The following is a 22,275-nucleotide window of genomic DNA, read 5'->3' on the forward strand; positions in this document are numbered from 1 at the left end:
CTTTAAGAAAATATAAATTATTTTTGTTTTTTTTTTAATTAGAATTTTCATTTTTATTGTATTTTATATATATATAAAATACAATAAAAAGGAAAAGAAATTAATATTAATTTATGAATAAAACTAAAAAAAAATGAATAAAATAAGATAAAACCCTCCAAAATCCTTCTTTGATTTGAACTTATCTAGTTCAAAATCTTTTTTTATTCTGAAATAAAAAAATCGAATAAATCACACTTCTATACAATATCTTAATAGAATTGTACGTAATGATCAATAAATTGAGTCTTATCCTATCTATATCTAGATAGATATAGATAGATATGTAGATACGCATATAAAAATACTAGCAACAAATTTTTCTATAGAAATTTTTGAACTGGAATTGACGAACAACCAATATAAATAATAGTGTTTATTAGTATAAAATCGAAAATGGGGCGTGGCCAAGTGGTAAGGCAACGGGTTTTGGTCCCGCTATTCGGAGGTTCGAATCCTTCCGTCCCAGAGCATATCCATTCATGATGTATATCATATTGGAATACAGATTGTATATCAGAATTAAAATTATCCCCCTTTTTGAATTATTCGTCTCTAATCTAAATCGACTTGCTTTCGAATATGTGGATTCAAAAACAAGTCGAGTTTTTGTTACTTTCTTTTTTGTATAAAAATTGTTTTAATGTAATCATTTCATTATATATATCTATTATAATTTTATAATTTTTTCAATTTTTTTTTTTCTTTTTTTCTAATATTTTTAAATTCCCATTTTTCTACTTTACAAATTCTAAAAAGAGAGTAGAAAATAGATTGATAAAATACCGAGTTAATTTTCATTTACGTCTTTACTTTAAAAAAAGTTTTCGTTATATAGAAGAAAAACCCTGACCTAAAAAGGATAGATTATTATGTATCGATTGAATCAATGACTATTCATGATTCCATAATTGAATCAATTACATACTGGATCCAAGCTAAAGGAATGTTATGGTAAAACTTCGTTTGAAACGATGTGGTAAAAAGCAACGTGCGACTTGAAAGACATGATTAGATTAGCTGTGGATTCTTACATCCGCCATTTTTTCTAGTATATAGAAATGAACATGCTCTTGACTCGACATCGTTTGTTCTGTTCCACTAGAACTTATTGTTTTGGGGACGGGAAAGCAGTTGATGATGTAAGTTGATGATGTAAATAGTACATGATGGAGCTCGAGTTTATTCATTTATCAGGGGCAAGTATCTAAGGTTAGTAAAAATTAATAAGTTAGAAAAACTTCGTAAGTTTATTTTTGATAGAAAAATAGAAAGGATCCAATTTGAGCAAGGTTCAAAAAAATGGTTGGAATTAGTAAAACTGTTTTGATCAAAAGTGTAGCCGCAGGAATTAACCTTCTATTTGTATGATTCTTTCATAGAAAGAAAAAATGGTATGTTGCTGCCATTTTTGAAAAGATTGAAGATTCCCGAAGTAATGCCTAAACCCAATGATTCAAAGAAAAGCTAAAAGATCATGGAACAAGTAAATACCATTTTCAAATTGTCTCATCAATTCTATTATCCAAAATTATAAAAAATAAATTATAAAGAAACGAAACACGGGCAAGAAAGGGGAGTAGAGACCACTCAATAAATGAAATAGCTACTAAAGGCTTTGTTCTCTTTTTAGTTATTTGATAATTATCCAATTTGAGTTATGGAGTTATAAATATGAGGAGTTTTTTTTCAAAAAGAAAATACGAAAGAAAAATACTTAAGTCATAGTTTAATTGATTTGATGATTTTATTGATCTATTTGACATCATAATTTTCTACATACATTATAATTTTTTATTTTCTCGAGCCGTACGAGGATAAAACTTCTTATACGTTTCTAGGGGGGGGGTGCATTATTTATCTATCTCTATCCCAATGAGCCGTTTATCGAATCGTTGCAATCGATGTTCGATCTCGAAGAGAGGGAAGAGATCTTCGGAAAGTGGGTTTTTATGATCCAATAAAGAATCAAACCTATTTAAATATTCCTGTTATTCTATATTTCCTTGAACGAGGCGCTCAACCTACAGGAACTGTTCAGGACATTTCAAAAAGGGCTGGTGTTTTTATGGAACTTAGCTCGAATCAACAAACGAAATTCCATTAATGAAATAAAAAAAAGGGGGTGTGGATGACTTGTATATAGATTTCTAAAACTCTTTTCTCTTTTATCCCCCCGCTCTCTTGTTCTATTCATACCTAATTTTTCTTATTTCTTGTTGTTTATATAGAATGATAGGATGTAGTTTTCTATAGCCAGAAAAAGAAATGAAATTTGCATCGATCTTCAAAACAAAATGAAAAAATGTATAGAGATAAAAGATAGAATATAGGAAAAAGAAAAAAAATAGTCACTAAATGAAGTAATTGGACTTATAAATAGATAAATAGATTACCCCTATTGAGGTACTTTTTTTTTTAATGTTTCTTATTATTTTTGATTTTATTATCATTTCTTTTTAATACCAACTCGCTCTTTATTATTTTCAGTTACTAATCCTAGTTATTTGATTTATATACTTTTTTTATAGTAAATACATGAGATAGAATATTCAAAATGGAATATTTCTATTATTTTATTCTTCATCCAATGACTATACATTCATTATATTTTTGTGTAAATAGAGGAAAAACTCGATGGAAAAATGGTGGTTTAATTCTATGTTGTTTAATAGGAAGTTAGAATACAGGTGTGAATTAAGTAAATCAATGGATAGTCTTGGTCCTATTGAAAATACCAGTCTAAGGGAAGACCCTAAAATTTTAACCGATATAGAAAAAAAAATTCACAGGGATTTGGATTATTTAGAAATGGAAGGTTTTTTTTCTAGCGATCTGAATACTGTTTCTAAGAATGATGATGATCATTACATGTATGAGACTCAATTTAGTTTTAACAATAATATTACTAGTTTCATTGATAGTTGCATTGAGAGTTTCAATTTAGGTGATATTGACAAATACAATGATATTTATTTTTATAGTTACATTTTTTTGAAGGGCAGAAATTGTAGTGAAAGCGATAATTCTAGTACTAGTATAATAACTAGTACGAATGATACAAATGATAGTGATTCCACTATAGGAGAAAGTTCTAATAATCTCGATGAAAGTCAAAAATATAAGCATTTGTGGCTTGAATGCGAAAATTGTTATGGATTAAATTATAAAAAATTTTTTAAATCAAAAATGAATATTTGTGAATACTGTGGATATCATTTGAAAATGGGCAGTTCAGATAGAATCGAACTTTCGATTGATTCGGGTACTTGGAATCCTATGGATGAAGACATGGTTTCTCTGGATCCTATTGAATTTCATTCCGAAGAGGAACCTTATAAAGATCGTATTGATTCTTATCAAAGAAAAACGGGATTAACTGAGGCTGTTCAAACAGGTACTGGTCAACTAAATGGTATTCCTGTAGCTATTGGAATTATGGATTTTCAGTTTATGGGGGGCAGTATGGGATCCGCAGTAGGTGAGAAAATCACCCGTTTGGTAGAATATGCTACTAATCAACTTTTACCTCTTATTCTGGTATGTGCGTCCGGAGGAGCGCGTATGCAAGAAGGAAGTTTGAGCTTGATCCAAATGGCTAAAATCTCTTCTGCTTTATATGATTATCAAAAAAATAAAAAGTTATTCTATGTATCCATACTTACATCTCCCACTACTGGGGGGGTAACTGCTAGTTTTGGCATGTTGGGGGATATCATTATTGCCGAACCAAATGCTTATATTGCATTTGCTGGTAAAAGAGTAATTGAACAAACATTGAATAAGGCAGTACCTGAAGGTTCACAAGCAGCTGAATATTTATTCCATAAGGGCTTATTTGATTCAATCGTACCGCGTAATCTTTTAAAGGGCGTTCTGAGTGAGTTATTTCAATTCCATAATTTCTTTTCTTTGACTAAAAATGATAAGGCATAGCCATAAATTCTTTGAATAAGAAAAGGGTATATTATATTATGATATATATTGGCTTAGCTATAATCACTAGAATTATTATATACTAAGTATAAATATATAGAAATTCTAGTGATTATAGACTATCTTTATATAATAATATAAATAAGAATAAAAAAATAAAAAAAAAAAAGAATCTATATAAATATCAAAATAATATATATAAGGTACAAATAGTAAATCGAGGTACCCATTTTATGATAAACTTTCCTTCCATTTTTGTTCCTCTAGTAGGCCTAGTATTTCCGGCAATTGCAATGGCTTCTTTATTTCTTCATGTTCAAAAAAACAAGATTTTTTAGATACAGAAAACAAAGTAAAATTCTGGGGTTTTTTATTCCCCAATTATAATACTAAATTCAAAAAAAGGAGAGTAATGAGTATAATCTTTCGCTCAGACGATGTACTGATATATTCTATGGCGGAGGTTCGAAGAACAAGCAATTTATTTTGGGCCGTTTTCACTTTGTTAGGTTCATTGGGGTTATTGTTCGTTGCAATTTCCAGTTATCTTGGTATGGATTTGTTCTTTATTTCTGAGAAAATGAGTGATTTTTCTTTTATTCCGGACTTTATTTATTTTCCATTTATTCCACAAGGGGCCACGATGGCTTTTTATGGAATCGCGGGTCTCTTTAGTAGTTTTTATTTTGGGTCGATTATTTTTTGGGATATAGGTGGTGGTTTTGATATCTTCAATAAAAAAGGGAAAAAGGTACGTTTTGTTCGTTGGGGATTTCCTGGAAAAAATCGTCGTATTATTCTCGAAATACCTATGAACGAGCTTCACTCCATCAGAATAATAACAGAAGTTAAAGAAGAGGGTATTTTTACTCGTACCAGTACTTTTGAGAGTATCGTTTATCTGGAAACCATAGAACAGGGGTTTATTCCCTTGACTCGTATTGAAGATAATTTGAATGGGACACAAATTGCACATAAAGCTGGCGAATTATCTGTATTTTTGGGTGTACCACTTTTTTACTGATGAGAATTGAACTTAATTAGAAATTAAATTGCACAAAAAGCTTCAGAATTGTCCTATTTATTTTGTGTACCTTTTGAAATATTTTGAAAAAAAAAAACGTTTTTTTTTTTCAAAATATTTCCATTTTTATAGATGAGGCGTTATTTGATTTCGAAATCCGATTATTATATTCCTAACCCGAAGTGCTCCTTGGTGTATTCATAAAAAGTAATAATTTTTCTTCGAATCTTAGCAATTGATATCCTTTCGAAACACCATTTTTTTCTTCATTTGAATTGACAGTGAATTCTTTCGATTTCTTATTCGATTTATGTATTCTTTTTTCTAAATTAAACAAGGCAAGGACTAACTCCCGAACTGCAAGTAAAAAAAATGATAGAATAGAATATAGATTTATCTATAAGCTCTATGACTTGTAATAGAACTTATGCTTGATAGAAAGGTTATTATCATATAGAGTTGACGAATGAGATGAAGTTGAGTTCATTAAATAAAGACGAAAAATGACAAAAAAGAAAACATTCATTCCCCTTCTATATCTTACATCTATAGTCTTTTTGCCCTGGTGTATCTCTTTCACATTTAAGAAAAGTCTCGAATCTTGGTTTATTGATTGGTGGAATACTAGGCAATCCGAAATTTTCTTGAATGATATTAAAGAAAAGAGTATTCTAAAAAAATTCATAGAATTTGAAGAACTGTTTTTCTTAGATGACATGTTAAAGGAATGTCCGGAAACACATCTACAAAACCTGCGTACTGGAATCTATAAAGAAACAATCCAATTAATCAAAACGCACAACGAAGATCGTATGAATACGATTTTGCACTTCTCGACAAATATAATTTGTTTCTTTATTCTAAGCGGTTATTCTATTCTTGGTAATCAAGAACTTGTTCTTATTAACTCTTTGGTTCGAGAATTTATATATAATTTAAGTGACACAATAAAAGCTTTTTCTATTCTTCTATTAACTGATTTATGTATAGGATTCCATTCAACCCATGGTTGGGAACTAGTGATTGGTTTCGTCTATAAAGATTTTGGATTTGCTCAAAATGATCAAATTATATCTGGTCTTGTTTCCACTTTTCCAGTCATTTTAGATACAATTTTAAAATATTGGATTTTTCGTTATTTAAATCGCGTATCTCCATCACTTGTAGTGATTTATCATTCAATGAATGATTGACTGACAAAATGATTCACTTATCAAATTTTAATTTAAAGTTTTTTAGCTAAAAAGAAAATAACTTTGCTTTTTCCCTTCTTTTTAACCCCCTTAAATGAAAAAAGGGGTTCCCCGACTTGGATAGGGAACTATGCGAGTGACCTACCTAATCTTATTGTAGAAATTTTCAGGATCAATGATTAGACCATGCAAACTAGAAATGCTTTTTCTTGTATAAAGGAAGGGATTACTCGATCCATTTCCATATCGATCATGATATATATAATAATTCGAGCACCCATTTCAAACGCATATCCAATTTTTGCACAGCAGGGTTATGAAAATCCCCGAGAAGCAACCGGTCGTATTGTCTGTGCCAATTGCCATTTAGCTAATAAGCCCGTGGATATTGAGGTTCCACAAGCGGTACTTCCTGATACTGTATTTGAAGCAGTTGTTCGAATTCCTTATGATATGCAAGTGAAACAAGTTCTTGCTAATGGTAAAAAGGGAGCTTTGAATGTGGGGGCTGTTCTTATTTTACCGGAAGGTTTTGAATTGGCACCCCCCGATCGTATTTCGCCTGAGATTAAAGAGAAGATAGGCAATCTGTCTTTTCAAAACTATCGTCCTACAAAAAAAAATATTCTTGTGGTAGGCCCTGTTCCTGGTCAAAAATATAAAGAAATCACCTTTCCTATTCTTTCCCCGGATCCCACTACTAAGAGAGATGTTCATTTCTTAAAATATCCTATATACGTAGGTGGGAACAGGGGAAGGGGTCAGATTTATCTTGACGGGAGCAAGAGTAATAATAATGTGTATAATGCTACAGCAGCGGGTATGGTAAAAAAAATCATACGAAAAGAAAAAGGGGGATACGAAATAACTATAGTGGATGCATTGGATGGGCGTGAAGTGATTGATATTATACCTCCAGGACCAGAACTTCTTGTTTCAGAAGGTGAATCTATCAAACTTGATCAGCCATTAACAAGTAATCCAAATGTGGGTGGATTTGGTCAGGGGGATGCGGAAATAGTACTTCAAGATCCGTTACGTGTCCAAGGTCTCTTGTTCTTCTTCGCATCTATTATTTTAGCACAAATCTTTTTAGTTCTTAAGAAGAAACAATTTGAGAAGGTTCAATTGTCCGAAATGAATTTCTAGTCCCGCATATTTATCAACATATTAAACTCATAAAAATAACTCAATTTTTTTGTTGATAATTTATGTAATTCTATTCAGTATAATATCAGTATAATAGAATAAAAAAATTATGAAAAGATCTTTGGTTCTGTATAGTCTTTTTATACTATATTTAAAGAGTTACTTGTAACGTAATACAAATAAACTCGAGTATGGATATTGTCAGGAAGACTATTTGACTTTGTTTTTTCAACCCCCCAATAAATTCGAATATTATGGTTATGACACTGTTTTTTTCAGATTTCATTTTTCTATAATAGAGAGTTCTATTATAGAAATTTCGATTGTAAAATACAATAAAATTGGATTCGATACTAAACATAAAATAGATATCTATATAGATAGATAATTTGAAACAAAATCAATTCAAATATGGAAAAGGTACTCTAGGGGGGATTTTTTGTCTTTTCCTAGAGTCCGATTCCTATTCCTTCTTGTTTGTGTCGAAATAGAAATATTCTAAAAATATCAATAAAATAATCTTTTTTAACCCCTTCCTGAAAAATCCTATATCTTAGTTTCTATTTTTTCCAACTTAGAATATTTCTGCCATATAATATTTTATTGCATATAATACGTAGTGAACAAATAAAAAGAGAGGGGGTTGGGGAATTTGATTAAACAAATTGAATTTCTTCAATTAACTTGTAAAAAAAAAAAAGAATGAAATGGAGTTTTTTGAAACATCGGAAAAAGTAGTCGTTTATATGAATAAAAAAAGATTAGAATTATTAATAACTCACCTGGGATCCACTCTTTCTTTGACGAATTCGAGTGGATCCCAGGTGAGTTATTACGCTTTCATTTCAAAAAAAAAACAAATTCTAACACGATTACTACAGAGATGAGCCCAATCCGGAATATGAACCATAAAAGAAAATACCAATTAAACCGATCACAGTAATACCAGTTACAGTACCTATTATCCAAAGAGGAATCCTTCCAGTAGTATCGGCCATTTATCCCACTTTCCTCCACATTTAATCAAGTAGTCAGTCATGCTAAAGACATAAACAGTCATAGATAATTATGAAACGATATCCTTCCGAATGGGATAAAATAATTCCTTATATATTTTTTACTATTCCTATTTCTTCTATTAATTGAAGAAATAATTTGAAAATAAAACAGCAAGTACAAAAATGAGTAATAACCCCCAGTAGAGACTGGTACGATTCAATTCAACATTTTGTTCATTTGGGTTTGATTGTGTCAAGCTCTATAATTCAAATTAGGTTTATCGTTGGATGAACTGCATTGCTGATATTGATCCCAAAAAAGAAACAGTGGGTACCGCTAGTCCGTGAACAGCCAACCATCGTACTGTAAAAATTGGATAGGTCCTATCTATGGTCATTGGAGCCTCCTAAAAAGATCTACTAAATTCATCAAGTTGTTCCAAAGGATCAAAACGGCCAGTTATTAATGGAATTCCTTGTCGGCTCTCTGTAAAATATTCGTTTGGGCGGGGGCTTCCAAAAACATCGTAAGCTAGACCCGTGCTGACAAATAACCAACCTGCAATGAATAGGGAGGGTATAGTAATGCTATGAATAATCCAGTATCGGATACTGGTAATAATATCAGCAAAAGAACGTTCTCCTGTGCTTCCAGACATGTTGAACTCCACATATTCTTGTACAGTCAAAAGGGGGATCGATTCCATAAAATCAGTAAGTAGAAATTTACTGAAATGTAATCCTTGTTAGATCGTCCATTTTGTACCAACGGTGTCTTTTGAGTATACCGAATCAGTATAGCTATCCTTCTTCTAACAGAGCAATGAAATTTCACAATCGAAATCTAGGACTAGATAAGTTCTTTCTTCTTTCTTCATTGATTGTCTCGATGTATTCAAAAATCCGATAGAAAATTTTTTGATAGTACATTTTTATAGTAATAGTATAAAATGAAGGTTCTTCACATTTCACATTATTAGTTTCGGACTAAAAACTAAGTATCAATTAAAATCGGAATATGGTAAATTGGTTTCTTAGAATTCATAAAGGAGATTTTATATTTCTAGAATTCAATTAGATGCCAAATCTATAAATATACTTTTTGTGGTTGTTGAAGATATTTTTTCTATTTTATTCTATATTAATTCAAAATTAAAGAAATTGAAATAACAATTGAAATAACAAAGTTATTTTTCTTTGTTTTTGTTTTAATATTCATTTTTCTTTCTAATAGAAATAGAATTCTATTCTAGAATAATATATAAAATAATACGAAAGATTTTCATTATCATTAGATTAGTTTACTCAATTCATGAGTTGATTAATAAGTCTGTTGATTTGGAATCACAGGATGAGTAGATGTCACAGATGATGAATTTATTTCTAAATTATGTCATTCTATTTCTCTTTTTATTCGTCTGTAATAATTTATTGATGAATCTCCAATTTTCAATTGTATCTTTTAAGTAGTATTTTTTCTTATCTTCTTTTTTCTCTCAAAAATGGAAATTTAGGGAAGTGCTTTATAAACAGATGTATAAAAATAACATATTTCATTTAGCTTCTATATGCTCACTATAACTAGTTATTTCGGTTTTTTACTAGTGGTTTTAATTATAACCTCATCTCTATTTATTGGTCTGAGTAAAATACGACTTATTTGATTTGTAATTTTGAGAGGAATAGTCAATTTTGGAATAAGACATTCTATAGTTCCTTACTGTGTCAATTTACAATTCTCGGTCGTTGAGATTCATGATCAATACAGATTAATGGTTAAGGATAGATATTACCTTTCTTTTTACCTTTCGAACAAATAAAAATGATTGAAGTTTTTCTATTTGGAATCGTGTTAGGTTTAATTCCCATTACTTTGGCTGGATTATTTGTAACTGCATATTTACAATACCGACGAGGTGATCAGTTGGATCTTTGATTAATTAATGTCTCTTTTTTTGCGGATTCCCTATTTTTTTGTTTTAATCCTAATCTACAAGGATTAAATTCAGACTTTTTAATGTTCAATTATTTCAGTGTAATTATCATTCGAAAAATACAAGAATCACGTTCTGTAGGATTTGAATCATCACGCTCTGTAGGATTTGAACCTACGACATCGGGTTTTGGAGACCCGCGTTCTACCGAACTGAACTAAGAGCGCTTTGTTTTCATAAATTATTTTATATGATCCAAATCCATTTTACATGTATATACTATATCAATATATATACATATAGATATTCGGTATGTATGTCCAATTGGAATTCGTCTTCAATTGGTCCCGTTTTATTGCTCATCTCATATAATAAATATATAATACGGAATATAATACGGAATATCATATGATAAGTAATAGTTAGGGATAGGGATGACAGGATTTGAACCCGTGACATTTTGTACCCAAAACAAACGCGCTACCAAGCTGCGCTACATCCCTTTTCCATTTGTTTCTAGTGTTATTGTAAAGAATCTTTGTCTTGTTTTCCACATTTTTATCTGTTGATATATAGATATATATATAATATATATCTATCATTTTTCTAATTTTCTGCCATTTTTTTTAGTTTCCTATACTATAATATAGAATAGAATATGAAAAAGAAAAAAAAGATTCTAAAGAAATATAACTAATATTCTTTAGAATAATCAAAAAGAATATTAAATTCAAATAAATTTTAGATAGAAAAAAGACTTAAAAAGGAGGATTTGAAATGCGAGATCTAAAAACATATCTTTCCGTGGCACCAGTAGTAAGTACTCTATGGTTCGGGGCTTTGGCGGGTCTCTTGATAGAGATCAATCGTTTTTTTCCAGATGCATTGATATTCCCTTTTTTTTCATTCTAGTTATTGACACGGAAAGGGGTGAAGAAGATTATAGATCCAATTAAGTATTAAATATATGTAATTAATATGTAATTAATCTCCTCTTCTTTATTTCGTCTTTTATTTCTTCTTTTTTTTACAATTGTAATAGAATAAGTTAGGAAAGAGAAAGAATAAGGGTTAATTTGGCCTAATTGAAATTCGGAGTGAAACTCGGGATCTCGTCCAGGCTTCCATGGAATTGAATTAATAATTCAATTCCATTTCTATTAATAAAAGAGTGAAAGCAGAAATTTAAATGGAATGTATAGGGTGGGGGCAACAATATCATAAAAAATACTTAGTTAAAAAAACGAAAATACTGTATTGCAATTGTATTGCAATTCGAAACGAAATATAGTTCGAGATCATTGTATTATTTTTGTACTATATTAATCTTAATCTTAATTGGAACGAAATCTTTCAAAATTGGATTTCGAATTCTTAATTTATATTTTCGTTTTTTCGTTCTTTTCTTTTTCTTAGATTATAATCCGAAAACAAAAGAGTTAAGTGAATTAAAAACCCAAGGGAGGTTCATGGCCAAAGGTAAAGATATCCGAGTAATTGTTATTTTGGAATGTACCGGTTGTGATAAAAAGAGTGTTAATAAGGAATCAACGGGTATTTCTAGATATATAACTAAAAAGAATCGACAGAATACGCCTAGTCGATTGGAATTGAGAAAATTTTGTCCCCGTTGTTGCAAACATACAATTCACGCAGAAATAAAGAAATAGATCAAATTGATCGCTTGTGTGTTACCCTTCGAACCAAAGAACTTAACATGTAAAATGATCTATTTTTCTTATCTATATAGATAGATCTATCTGTATTCTATCATTTACAGTTGAATATATACAAATATCAGTATATAACAACATATATTAAAAAAATAACAACATATATTAAAAAAGTCAGAATCAAAAAACAAATCCTTTATAGTATTTCTTGTAATAAATGTGATTTTTGGAATAGGGATAAATAAACCATGGAAAAATCTAAGCGACTCTTTATGAAATCCAAGCGATCTTTTCGTAGGCGTTTGCCCCCGATCCAATCGGGGGACCGAATTGATTATAAAAACATGGGTTTAATTAGTCGATTTATTAGTGAACAAGGAAAAATATTATCCAGACGCGTAAATAGATTGACCTTAAAACAACAACGATTAATAACAATTGCTATAAAACAAGCTCGTATTTTATCTTCGTTACCTTTTCTTAATAATGAAAAACAATTTGAAAAAAGCGAGTCAACCGCTAGAACTACTACTTTAAGAAAAAAAAAATATAGAAATTAAGAATTCTAAATCCAATTTTGAATTGAGATTTGAATGAAATATTGATTGATGTTTTGTTTGAAAATTACGACAATTCAATTTGGGTTTTTATGTTGTAAGAAAAAAGATAATAGGTAACAAAGAATCATTTTTTTTTATTCAGCGTGGTTGTTTATTTTGATAGCTTTATCATATGATAAAAATTCATATGATAAAGCTATCAAAATAAACAAATTTATATTCTATACCTTCCCGGAGTAAAGTCTAAGGGGATTTTTGGTTTTTATGATATCATTGGCAATCATAAAAAGACAATTCTGTTTTAATATAGCTATTTGTGCAACTATTTTACGATTAAGAAGCAATTGCCCCGTGTATAGACTATATACTAAATTACTATAAATATAATATACTTTAATATTCCCGCGAATTACTGCATTTATTCGACTAATCCATAAACCACGAAAATCTCTTTTTTTCCTATCTCTATCCCGATGAGCCGAAACCAAAGCTTTTATTTTCTGTTGAGTAATCGTTCGAGTAAGTCTTGAATGAGCTCCTCGAAAACTTGATGTAAATAAACGAATTTTTGTCCTTCGTTTCCGAGCTATATATCCTCGTTTAATTCTGGTCATTGAATAATTGAGACTTTGATGAATAACTATTTGATTTTTCAGTTATTCTTTTCTTCTTACTAGTCTATTAATAACAAAAATGGATTCTTCCAATGTATAAAAAAAAAATTCCAATGGCTCTTGCTACTATAACCTCCCCAACCACGATTTTATATATATATTTTTTTTTCTAAATATTCAACCTCAAAATAATAAATTGTATTGATACTAGATATCAAAAAACATAGTAAGTAATAGTAAATAAATTAGGACATATATAAAAAATGGGTGGGTTCCATCGTTTCTATGATTTTTTTTAGAAACGGGCAGGTCCTTTCTATACACCGGAGCCTTTCTTTCTTTTCATTTTTTATTAATTTAATTAATGTTATTGTTAACTTGTACAGTTCACACTCTTTGGCTCTACCCATCCAATATTTAGTTTAGTAAGTAGATTTTTTCACAATGAAATCTAGTTATACAGTAACGGTATTTAATTATGAAAATTTGCTGGGTAGCTGACCTTCTTATTCCGTTCGTCCAAAATCCATCAAAATTCATTCATTAAGGACATACTTTATCTTTAATTGAAATAGTATTTTCTCCGCTTAACGGGTAACTTTATATTTGTTTTGTTACCGATGGGAAAGTCCTTCTCATCTTAAATTGTAAATTAAGACTATTGGGTTTGCACCAATCGAAACCATAAATTTGATACAAGATAGAAGAATGTAAAGAATGTATATATATAAGTTAAGATAGTCTGAATGGGAAAACTACATTCACACTATCTTAACCGATCAACAATACTGAAAAAATGAAATTGGTTTTTTCTTCTTAGTATATGATCTGAACGAGTCGCACATACACCCTGGTACACGTTCCTCGGCGCTGAGGGCATCCCCGAAGAGCTGGGGATTTTGTGACGTTTCGGATTGGCTGTCTTGTGTTTCTAATAAGTTGTTTCATAGTTGGCATAGTAAGTTGTAATATATATATAATGAGCTGGTTTAGATCTATCCTAACCGTGAATTACTTAGATTCTATATTACTTATATTCTATTAATAGATTAACTAATAGATATTAATAGATTAACTAATAGAGATATTATATTAAAATGAAAGTAAGAAGATTCAAAAATGAAATTTCAAATCCTGTATTTTTTTAGAATAATCCTTGCCACTTATTTTTTATTCAACGGCTACAAGATCTACAATTCCGTGAGCTTGGGCTTCTGCTGCTGACATAAAAACATCCCTTTCCATGTCTTCGGATATAACCCATAAAGGTTTGCCCGTTCTTTGTACATAAACCCTTGTGATAGTTTCACGCATTTTCAGTAGCTCTTCCGCTTCCAGGATAAATTCTCCCGTTTGTGCCTCATAAAAAGAACTAGCGGGTTGGTGGATCATTACCCTGATTTTATAACTTAATAAGTATTTCCCTTATCTTGATAAAGATTTTGATAATGATTTCTCCTATATTGGTAAAGATTATCCTTATTCCCAAATAAAGGTAAAAGGGATAAATACAAATAATAAAATAAAAAAATGGGCAAAAATAATATTAAATAACCGTACAAGCATTTTCTGCGTATTGATGCATACGGCTTTTCCATCCCTGCAATTCATTTTTTTCCTCTACTATGGATAGAGTATTTTCTTTGATGAATTTTTTTCTACGTTTACGAATTTATTTTTTTTTCATCAAAGAAAAACGAAGTACAAAATCTACCGGGTCTTTTGGATCCAGATCCTTAATTAATAAACAATCCAATAACCAACTTTCTTTTTTATTTTTTGAATCGCTTTAATTAAAAATACTACGATGGTTCCGTTGTTTTTTATATCATTTTGTTATTCAACAATCCGAAAGTTTCTTTTTTTTTCATATGTTATGTTTTCTTCTAATTAAAATAAAAATTGTTAAAAGTTTTCTGGTATGAAAAAAAAAACAAAAAGTCTGTGACACTAAAATTAAACTAGGTTCCTGATAGATCAGATAAAATTGTAAATACCCTCTTTTTCATACTACTCTTTCTATATATAATCGAATGATTTAAAAAACAAAAATTTTCATATGGAATTCACAATACCATGCTATTATTACTTATAAAATGTTTTTATTAACTGTTTTTATGGCGAAGGTATAGTCTTTATATATATTCTCAAATAAAAGAATCATTGGCGCCAAGCGTGAGGGAATGCTAAACGTTTGGTAATTTCTCCTCCTGCCAAAAGAAAGGATCCCATTGAAGCGGCTAATCCCATACATACTGTCTGTACATCTGGTTGTACAAATTGCATAGTATCATAAATAGCTATTCCGGGTATTACCCACCCCCCCGGAGAATTTATAAACAGATACAAATCTTTATTCTCTTCTTCTATACTAAGATATACCATAAGACTAATTAGTTGATTCGATATTTCACTATCAACCTCTTGACCTAAAAAAAGTAATCTTTCTCGATAAAGTCGATTGATTAGGATTCCATTTTTTTCCTTAAGAGCCGTACATGCACCTTTTGATGCATACAGTTCACCAAAAATCATATAAGCAAAAAAGGAATCAATGTGTCAATTTTAAACCTCTTTCTCTTTTCATAATGGACTTCTTCGAACTTTTAAAGAAAAATAGAATAATATACATACTCAATTTATTGAACTATCTTCTCATTGATGTATTGCTTTCATTGAGATCGAAGCCCAATCACAATGTAATTTTCTTGTTTCTGAATGGACTTTTTCAATTCTTTTAGGTTTCTTTTCTACTCTGAGTAAAGATCTGCCCGATTTTGATTTGCACATATAGGACAAATATTACAATACTACGTATTTTTGTTAAAACTTCTTCCTTTTCTGAATTTCTTATTTAATATTTTCTGTAAAATATACGGATATGATAGAAGTGGTGATCGTAGATATATTACCAATTGGTTTTTTCTAAACAGAGCCTGGGTACTTTATTTTATTGGTTCAATCAAGCCAACCATAAATTATTCATAATTTCGAGTAATAATCTGGATACCACCTCTAAAAATAAAAAAATCGATAGAATTTTATTTCATTACACTTCACGCTCCAAATTTTTTATGATTCAATCATTCTTCTTTTGGGGGTGAAAGAGAGGATATCTCGATCGGGGGAGAAAACGGGGAAATCCCATATGACCTACTATATCTGACAAGTCGCACTATATATCAACCCAAGATGCATCTTCTTCCCCAGGGCTTCGAAAGGGTACTCTTGGAACACCAATGGGCATAAAATGGAGAAATAATAAAATCATATATCTAACTTTAGTGTGGAAACGTAAGAATTAGCTTATCGTGTTAAAAATGATTTATTTTTATTATATTGCATTTTTTTTTTTAGGAATACTAAATATAAAAAAAGGAATACTAAATAAAGTAAAGTTGTTACGAATGGGTCATTGGGGTGATAAGTGAGTATGTCTGCATTTACTTATTTAAATATTCATAGAGAAAATTGTAAACCCCTCTCGTCTCCCCACCATTGCGTATTGTTACTTATCGGGTATAGAATAAATCTGTTTCTTTTTATTTCTACAAATATGATTGTTCCATTTTACGAGAAAATCTAATGAAAGGCTAGAGTCCATAATATAAATTTTTCAAGTGCAATAAAGTTACATAGTGTCTATTTTTTGTTGATATAAGGGGTATTTTCATGGGTTTACCTTGGTATCGTGTTCATACTGTTGTATTAAATGATCCAGGCCGTTTGCTTTCTGTTCATATAATGCACACAGCTCTGGTTGCTGGTTGGGCCGGTTCGATGGCTCTATATGAATTAGCAGTTTTTGATCCCTCTGACCCTGTTCTTGACCCAATGTGGAGACAGGGTATGTTCGTTATACCTTTCATGACTCGTTTAGGAATAACCAATTCGTGGGGCGGTTGGAATATCACAGGAGGGACTATAACGAATCCGGGTATTTGGAGTTACGAAGGTGTGGCCGGAGCACATATTGTGTTTTCGGGCTTGTGCTTTTTAGCGGCTATTTGGCATTGGGTTTATTGGGATCTAGAAATCTTTTGTGATGAACGTACTGGAAAACCTTCTTTGGATTTGCCCAAAATTTTTGGAATTCATTTATTTCTTGCAGGGGTGGCTTGTTTTGGTTTTGGCGCATTTCATGTAACAGGATTGTATGGTCCTGGAATATGGGTGTCCGATCCTTATGGACTAACTGGAAGGATACAATCCGTAAATCCCGCGTGGGGCGTGGAAGGTTTTGATCCTTTTGTTCCGGGGGGGGTAGCTTCTCATCATATTGCAGCAGGAACGTTGGGCATATTAGCAGGTCTTTTCCATCTTAGTGTGCGTCCACCCCAACGTCTATATAAAGGATTACGGATGGGAAATATTGAAACTGTCCTTTCCAGCAGTATTGCTGCTGTCTTTTTTGCAGCTTTTGTCGTTGCTGGAACTATGTGGTATGGTTCAGCAACAACCCCTATTGAATTATTCGGTCCTACTCGTTATCAATGGGATCAGGGATACTTTCAGCAAGAAATATATCGAAGAGTTGGTGCTGGACTAGCCGAAAATCAAAGTTTATCAGAAGCTTGGTCTAAAATTCCCGAAAAATTAGCTTTTTATGATTATATCGGAAATAATCCAGCAAAAGGGGGGTTATTTAGAGCAGGTTCAATGGACAATGGAGATGGAATAGCCGTCGGTTGGTTAGGACATCCTGTCTTTAGAGATAAAGAGGGGCATGAACTTTTTGTACGTCGTATGCCTACTTTTTTTGAAACATTTCCGGTTGTTTTGGTAGATGGGGATGGAATTGTTAGGGCCGATGTTCCTTTTCGAAGGGCAGAATCTAAATATAGTGTGGAACAAGTAGGTGTAATTGTTGAGTTCTATGGTGGCGAGCTTAATGGAGTCAGTTATAGCGATCCCGCTACTGTGAAAAAATATGCTAGACGTGCTCAATTGGGTGAAATTTTTGAATTAGATCGTGCTACTTTGAAATCAGATGGTGTTTTTCGTAGCAGTCCGAGGGGTTGGTTTACTTTTGGACATGCTTCTTTTGCTCTGCTATTCTTTTTCGGGCACATTTGGCATGGTGCTAGAACTTTATTCAGAGATGTTTTTGCTGGTATCGACCCAGATTTAGACGCTCAAGTAGAATTTGGAGCATTCCAAAAACTTGGAGATCCAACTACAAAAAAACAGGTAGTCTAACATTCTTTTGTTCTTTTTCGACTTTTTTTATGATTTTAAATTTCACATAGAGAACTAGATAAATCTTTATTTCAATCATTGCAGTTACTCTTTTTATTTTATTTGTTGGGAAATGATCCCCAATAAACAGGTATGAAAGCTATAATTGTAAACCACAATCAAATCTATGGAAGCATTGGTTTATACATTCCTCTTAGTCTCGACTTTAGGAATTATTTTTTTCGCTATCTTTTTTAGAGAACCCCCTAAAGTTCCGACGAAAAAAGGTTAAATAATTTTTTATTATCTTAATTGAAGTAATGAGCCCCCAATATGGAGGGCTCATTACTTCAACTAGTCCCCATGTTCTTCAAATGGATCTCTTAGTTGTTGCGAGGGTTGCCCAAAGGCAATATATAAGGCATACCCAGTAAAACTTACAAGTAAACCAGATATAGAGATGGCAATTAGGGTTGCTGTTTCCATTATTAGAATTCTAAAGTTTCAAGATCACAATAGATCTATAGGATAAGATCCTTATATTTACAGCGAAATGGTATACAAAGTCAACAGATCTAAATGAATAAAAAATAGTATTTATGGCTACGCAAACCGTTGAGGATAATTCTAGATCTGGTCCAAGACGAACTGTTGTAGGGGATTTATTGAAACCATTAAATTCAGAATATGGTAAAGTAGCTCCGGGGTGGGGAACTACTCCTTTGATGGGTGTTGCAATGGCTCTATTTGCGATATTTCTATCTATTATTTTGGAGATTTATAATTCGTCCATTTTACTCGACGGAATTTCTATGAATTAGATTCACAAGAATCGGGTAATTAGTTTTTCAATAGAAAGGAAAGTTAAGCATTTTGGTTTCTTATTGTTTGTTAGTCTATTTCATTTGGATTTGGTAGTTTGATCGTGGAATTTCTTTGTTTCTGTATTTCCGGAATATGAGTGTGCGGCTTGTTTTAATGGATCCTATTGAAAGTACAGAACATAAAATGGATCTGTCATCTTGATAGAGATGGTTTTATCCCGTCAGATATTTCTTCTAGTATCTGGAGCACGGAATATAGAAAATGGATTCTAAAAATATTAGAACTATGATTCATACTAAATATTTAGACCTCGCAACCGGACTTAAAAAACTTTTCAAAGAGTTTTAAAAATAAATTGAATAATTTTCATTCTTTTAAGTTTCCGGAGCTTATCTTTATTTTGATCAAAGGACAAACGTTTCCTTTAATTTTTTTCATTATATCTATTCATTGAATAAGTGATGATCCAACAGTTCTTACTCAGGGAATTTTTGGACTTCGATTTAAGGTTTTTTTGAATCATCGTGGTTATAGTATGAATCTGATGTTTTTTTAATTGATTCATAGGGTCCTAACAAGAGAATTCCTATCAATAATAAAAATTCAATAATAATAAAGAAGACAACAGTAAAATCATATTATACACAATAAAAAAATGAAGTAAATAGTAGAATATTCAAGAGGCCTTAAAAGATCAAGATAAAGACGAAGGAGCCGACTTGATATTTTAGCATTATAACCAAAAAGAATAGCTTTCGGATCTCTATTTTTTATTATCGTCAAAGAAAATTAGAATCATAGGATTAAATAAAGAAATTTCAAACTTTCTATTACACATATCTGTTTTCGTTACAAGCAGTATTTGGGTATTTTTGTTTGAGCCGTACGAGATGAAATTCTCATATACGGTTCTCAGGGGGGGTCCGTTGGTTTACCTATCTCAATAAAGTCTATGATTGGTTCGAAGAACGTCTTGAAATTCAGGCGATTGCCGATGATATAACCAGTAAATATGTTCCGCCTCATGTGAATATATTTTATTGTTTAGGAGGAATTACACTTACTTGTTTTTTAGTCCAAGTAGCAACGGGATTTGCTATGACTTTTTATTATCGTCCGACCGTTACTGAAGCTTTTGCTTCTGTTCAATATATAATGACTGAAGCTAACTTTGGTTGGTTAATCCGATCCGTTCATCGATGGTCGGCAAGTATGATGGTCTTAATGATGATCCTACACGTATTTCGTGTGTATCTCACAGGCGGTTTTAAAAAACCTCGCGAATTAACTTGGGTTACGGGTGTAGTTTTGGCTGTATTGACTGCATCTTTTGGTGTAACCGGTTATTCCTTACCTTGGGATCAAATTGGTTATTGGGCAGTCAAAATTGTAACAGGCGTACCCGACGCTATTCCTGTAATAGGATCGTCTTTGGTAGAGTTATTACGCGGAAGTTCCAGTGTGGGACAATCTACCTTAACTCGTTTTTATAGTTTGCATACTTTTGTATTACCTCTTCTTACTGCTGTATTTATGTTAATGCACTTTTCAATGATACGTAAGCAAGGCATTTCTGGTCCTTTATAGTGAATATGGATCATAGATATTTGTAATCACAATCATTTTTTATTTTGGGGAGGAATTTATTTCATTGCTACAAATATGGATTATTTAAAAGAATAAGACATGTATTTGGATATTTCCCTTCAACTTAACAAAAATTGAATTTTTTTCCATACACGCACGAATAGTTGAAGGGAACTCTCCGAAGAAAAAATGGATTATGGGAGTGTGTGACTTGAACTATTTATTGGGCCACGCAGATATCTGACTTTATCTTATCTGCCACATTTGAATTTATAATTAAATGTGTCTTTTTTCCAACCACCAAGTAAGGCTCTTACAGAGAGGGTAGGCTGGTTTTACTTGAAAAGAATCTTTTCTATGATCAGACTCGATTATATTCTACATGAACAGGCTCCGTAAGATCCAGTAAAATAAGTAATGTAGTATAGTCTGAATTATATCATATGTATTTCAGTAAACTTAATAGTATGACAACGCATTCATTTCCTATGCATTGATTCGATTTCTGATACTATCGGAGTGAAAAAAGTAGATCTAAAGAAAAACGCGGGTTGGATTATATTAGTAACAAGTAAATTCTTTGTACGTAAAAAGTTCCAAGATTTTGTTGGACAGAATAACAATTGCAAAGTTTGAGATCACCCAGAAAGCATTATCAATTTTAAAAGCCTACTCGGGTATTGAGCGTTTATCAAAGTTTACTTAATAAGAACTTAATTTTTTTTTTTTTCAATAAAGAATTGTTTGTAACTTCGGAAAAAGAGAATCTAGTTTATTTTCTTACATAGAATCCTCATATATGTGTGAATAACACATACATTTTTTCTATAGATACATTCGAAATCTTTGATTAGTGCTCGAGCCGGATGATGAAAAATTATCATATCCGGTTCTTTCGGAGGATGGATCTATAAGAATTCACCTATCCCAATAACAAAAAAACCTGACTTGAATGATCCTGTATTAAGAGCTAAATTGGCTAAGGGAATGGGTCATAATTATTATGGAGAACCTGCATGGCCCAACGATCTTTTATATATTTTTCCAGTAGTAATTCTAGGTACTATTGCCTGTAACGTAGGCTTAGCGGTTCTAGAACCATCCATGATTGGGGAACCCGCGGATCCATTTGCAACTCCTTTGGAAATATTACCCGAATGGTATTTCTTTCCCGTATTTCAAATACTTCGTACAGTGCCCAATAAGTTATTGGGCGTTCTTTTAATGGTTTCGGTACCTACAGGATTATTAACAGTACCCTTTTTGGAGAATGTTAATAAATTCCAAAACCCATTTCGCCGTCCAGTAGCAACCACCATCTTTTTGATTGGTACTGTAGTTGCCCTTTGGTTAGGTATTGGAGCAACATTACCTATTGAGAAATCCCTAACTTTAGGTCTTTTTTAAACTTATAAAATTGATTCCATTTTGAAATAAAAAAAAATAGAATGCCATGTGTATTGTGTATCTAGGGAGAATTCTTTTTGAAACGACTAATCCCTAGATACATCTATTCCATTTTAGGTCTATTCCGAACATATGGATTTTTTTTTAAAGATCTAAAT

The 22,275-nt window shown here is 31.5% G+C and overlaps 23 protein-coding genes and 3 non-coding genes across 27 annotated transcripts. All coding sequences in view use genetic code 11, as the record gives it.

Moving 5' to 3' along the window:
- Window positions 1-436: 436 nt before the first annotated feature.
- On the forward strand, window positions 437-508 carry trnQ-UUG. The gene has a single exon. It is a non-coding gene; the product is annotated as a tRNA-Gln (tRNA).
- A 482-nt stretch (window positions 509-990) lies between these two features.
- Window positions 991-2,146, forward strand: rps16 (ribosomal protein S16). The gene is made up of 2 exons: window positions 991-1,030; window positions 1,917-2,146. Exons 1-2 carry the CDS (start codon window positions 991-993, stop codon window positions 2,144-2,146), a joined length of 270 nt encoding a protein of 89 aa, YP_008816255.1.
- A 530-nt stretch (window positions 2,147-2,676) lies between these two features.
- On the forward strand, window positions 2,677-3,975 carry accD (acetyl-CoA carboxylase carboxyltransferase beta subunit). The gene has a single exon. The coding sequence runs from the start codon at window positions 2,677-2,679 to the stop codon at window positions 3,973-3,975; it is 1,299 nt and encodes a 432-aa protein (YP_008816256.1).
- A 233-nt stretch (window positions 3,976-4,208) lies between these two features.
- Window positions 4,209-4,313, forward strand: psaI (photosystem I subunit VIII). Its single transcript has one exon. The coding sequence runs from the start codon at window positions 4,209-4,211 to the stop codon at window positions 4,311-4,313; it is 105 nt and encodes a 34-aa protein (YP_008816257.1).
- Window positions 4,314-5,502: 1,189 nt separating this feature from the next.
- Window positions 5,503-6,192, forward strand: cemA (chloroplast envelope membrane protein). The gene has a single exon. It carries the CDS (start codon window positions 5,503-5,505, stop codon window positions 6,190-6,192), a length of 690 nt encoding a protein of 229 aa, YP_008816258.1.
- Window positions 6,193-6,378: 186 nt separating this feature from the next.
- Window positions 6,379-7,341, forward strand: petA (cytochrome f). The gene has a single exon. It carries the CDS (start codon window positions 6,379-6,381, stop codon window positions 7,339-7,341), a length of 963 nt encoding a protein of 320 aa, YP_008816259.1.
- Window positions 7,342-8,216: 875 nt separating this feature from the next.
- On the reverse strand, window positions 8,217-8,339 carry psbJ (photosystem II protein J). Its single transcript has one exon. It carries the CDS (start codon window positions 8,337-8,339, stop codon window positions 8,217-8,219), a length of 123 nt encoding a protein of 40 aa, YP_008816260.1.
- A 140-nt stretch (window positions 8,340-8,479) lies between these two features.
- On the reverse strand, window positions 8,480-8,596 carry psbL (photosystem II protein L). Its single transcript has one exon. It carries the CDS (start codon window positions 8,594-8,596, stop codon window positions 8,480-8,482), a length of 117 nt encoding a protein of 38 aa, YP_008816261.1.
- Window positions 8,597-8,617: 21 nt separating this feature from the next.
- psbF (photosystem II cytochrome b559 beta subunit) lies at window positions 8,618-8,737 on the reverse strand. Its single transcript has one exon. It carries the CDS (start codon window positions 8,735-8,737, stop codon window positions 8,618-8,620), a length of 120 nt encoding a protein of 39 aa, YP_008816262.1.
- A 9-nt stretch (window positions 8,738-8,746) lies between these two features.
- psbE (photosystem II cytochrome b559 alpha subunit) lies at window positions 8,747-8,998 on the reverse strand. The gene has a single exon. It carries the CDS (start codon window positions 8,996-8,998, stop codon window positions 8,747-8,749), a length of 252 nt encoding a protein of 83 aa, YP_008816263.1.
- A 909-nt stretch (window positions 8,999-9,907) lies between these two features.
- On the forward strand, window positions 9,908-10,003 carry petL (cytochrome b6/f complex subunit VI). Its single transcript has one exon. It carries the CDS (start codon window positions 9,908-9,910, stop codon window positions 10,001-10,003), a length of 96 nt encoding a protein of 31 aa, YP_008816264.1.
- Window positions 10,004-10,161: 158 nt separating this feature from the next.
- petG (cytochrome b6/f complex subunit V) lies at window positions 10,162-10,275 on the forward strand. The gene has a single exon. It carries the CDS (start codon window positions 10,162-10,164, stop codon window positions 10,273-10,275), a length of 114 nt encoding a protein of 37 aa, YP_008816265.1.
- Window positions 10,276-10,426: 151 nt separating this feature from the next.
- trnW-CCA lies at window positions 10,427-10,500 on the reverse strand. Its single transcript has one exon. It is a non-coding gene; the product is annotated as a tRNA-Trp (tRNA).
- Window positions 10,501-10,702: 202 nt separating this feature from the next.
- trnP-UGG lies at window positions 10,703-10,776 on the reverse strand. The gene has a single exon. It is a non-coding gene; the product is annotated as a tRNA-Pro (tRNA).
- A 274-nt stretch (window positions 10,777-11,050) lies between these two features.
- Window positions 11,051-11,185, forward strand: psaJ (photosystem I subunit IX). Its single transcript has one exon. The coding sequence runs from the start codon at window positions 11,051-11,053 to the stop codon at window positions 11,183-11,185; it is 135 nt and encodes a 44-aa protein (YP_008816266.1).
- Window positions 11,186-11,742: 557 nt separating this feature from the next.
- Window positions 11,743-11,943, forward strand: rpl33 (ribosomal protein L33). Its single transcript has one exon. It carries the CDS (start codon window positions 11,743-11,745, stop codon window positions 11,941-11,943), a length of 201 nt encoding a protein of 66 aa, YP_008816267.1.
- A 251-nt stretch (window positions 11,944-12,194) lies between these two features.
- On the forward strand, window positions 12,195-12,506 carry rps18 (ribosomal protein S18). Its single transcript has one exon. The coding sequence runs from the start codon at window positions 12,195-12,197 to the stop codon at window positions 12,504-12,506; it is 312 nt and encodes a 103-aa protein (YP_008816268.1).
- Window positions 12,507-12,727: 221 nt separating this feature from the next.
- Window positions 12,728-13,120, reverse strand: rpl20 (ribosomal protein L20). Its single transcript has one exon. It carries the CDS (start codon window positions 13,118-13,120, stop codon window positions 12,728-12,730), a length of 393 nt encoding a protein of 130 aa, YP_008816269.1.
- An 831-nt stretch (window positions 13,121-13,951) lies between these two features.
- Window positions 13,952-14,077, reverse strand: rps12 (ribosomal protein S12; one part of a trans-spliced gene, as the record gives it; the record has 2 gene entries for this part). Coding sequences YP_008816270.1 and YP_008816226.1 both cover window positions 13,952-14,077 — 126 coding nt within the window.
- Window positions 14,078-14,290: 213 nt separating this feature from the next.
- clpP (clp protease proteolytic subunit) lies at window positions 14,291-16,367 on the reverse strand. The gene is made up of 3 exons: window positions 16,297-16,367; window positions 15,293-15,584; window positions 14,291-14,518 (listed from the first exon to the last, which is right to left on the reverse strand). The coding sequence occupies exons 1-3, from the start codon at window positions 16,365-16,367 to the stop codon at window positions 14,291-14,293; spliced, it is 591 nt and encodes a 196-aa protein (YP_008816271.1).
- Window positions 16,368-16,792: 425 nt separating this feature from the next.
- psbB (photosystem II 47 kDa protein) lies at window positions 16,793-18,319 on the forward strand. The gene has a single exon. It carries the CDS (start codon window positions 16,793-16,795, stop codon window positions 18,317-18,319), a length of 1,527 nt encoding a protein of 508 aa, YP_008816272.1.
- A 166-nt stretch (window positions 18,320-18,485) lies between these two features.
- psbT (photosystem II protein T) lies at window positions 18,486-18,590 on the forward strand. The gene has a single exon. It carries the CDS (start codon window positions 18,486-18,488, stop codon window positions 18,588-18,590), a length of 105 nt encoding a protein of 34 aa, YP_008816273.1.
- A 62-nt stretch (window positions 18,591-18,652) lies between these two features.
- On the reverse strand, window positions 18,653-18,784 carry psbN (photosystem II protein N). Its single transcript has one exon. It carries the CDS (start codon window positions 18,782-18,784, stop codon window positions 18,653-18,655), a length of 132 nt encoding a protein of 43 aa, YP_008816274.1.
- Window positions 18,785-18,897: 113 nt separating this feature from the next.
- psbH (photosystem II phosphoprotein) lies at window positions 18,898-19,119 on the forward strand. The gene has a single exon. The coding sequence runs from the start codon at window positions 18,898-18,900 to the stop codon at window positions 19,117-19,119; it is 222 nt and encodes a 73-aa protein (YP_008816275.1).
- Window positions 19,120-19,255: 136 nt separating this feature from the next.
- petB (cytochrome b6) lies at window positions 19,256-20,710 on the forward strand. The gene is made up of 2 exons: window positions 19,256-19,261; window positions 20,069-20,710. The coding sequence occupies exons 1-2, from the start codon at window positions 19,256-19,258 to the stop codon at window positions 20,708-20,710; spliced, it is 648 nt and encodes a 215-aa protein (YP_008816276.1).
- Window positions 20,711-20,906: 196 nt separating this feature from the next.
- Window positions 20,907-22,117, forward strand: petD (cytochrome b6/f complex subunit IV). The gene is made up of 2 exons: window positions 20,907-20,914; window positions 21,643-22,117. The coding sequence occupies exons 1-2, from the start codon at window positions 20,907-20,909 to the stop codon at window positions 22,115-22,117; spliced, it is 483 nt and encodes a 160-aa protein (YP_008816277.1).
- Window positions 22,118-22,275: the final 158 nt, after the last annotated feature.

Source organism: Glycine soja, chloroplast, assembly GCF_004193775.1.
Source record: "Glycine soja chloroplast, complete genome".
Taxonomy (NCBI): Eukaryota; Viridiplantae; Streptophyta; class Magnoliopsida; order Fabales; family Fabaceae; genus Glycine; species Glycine soja.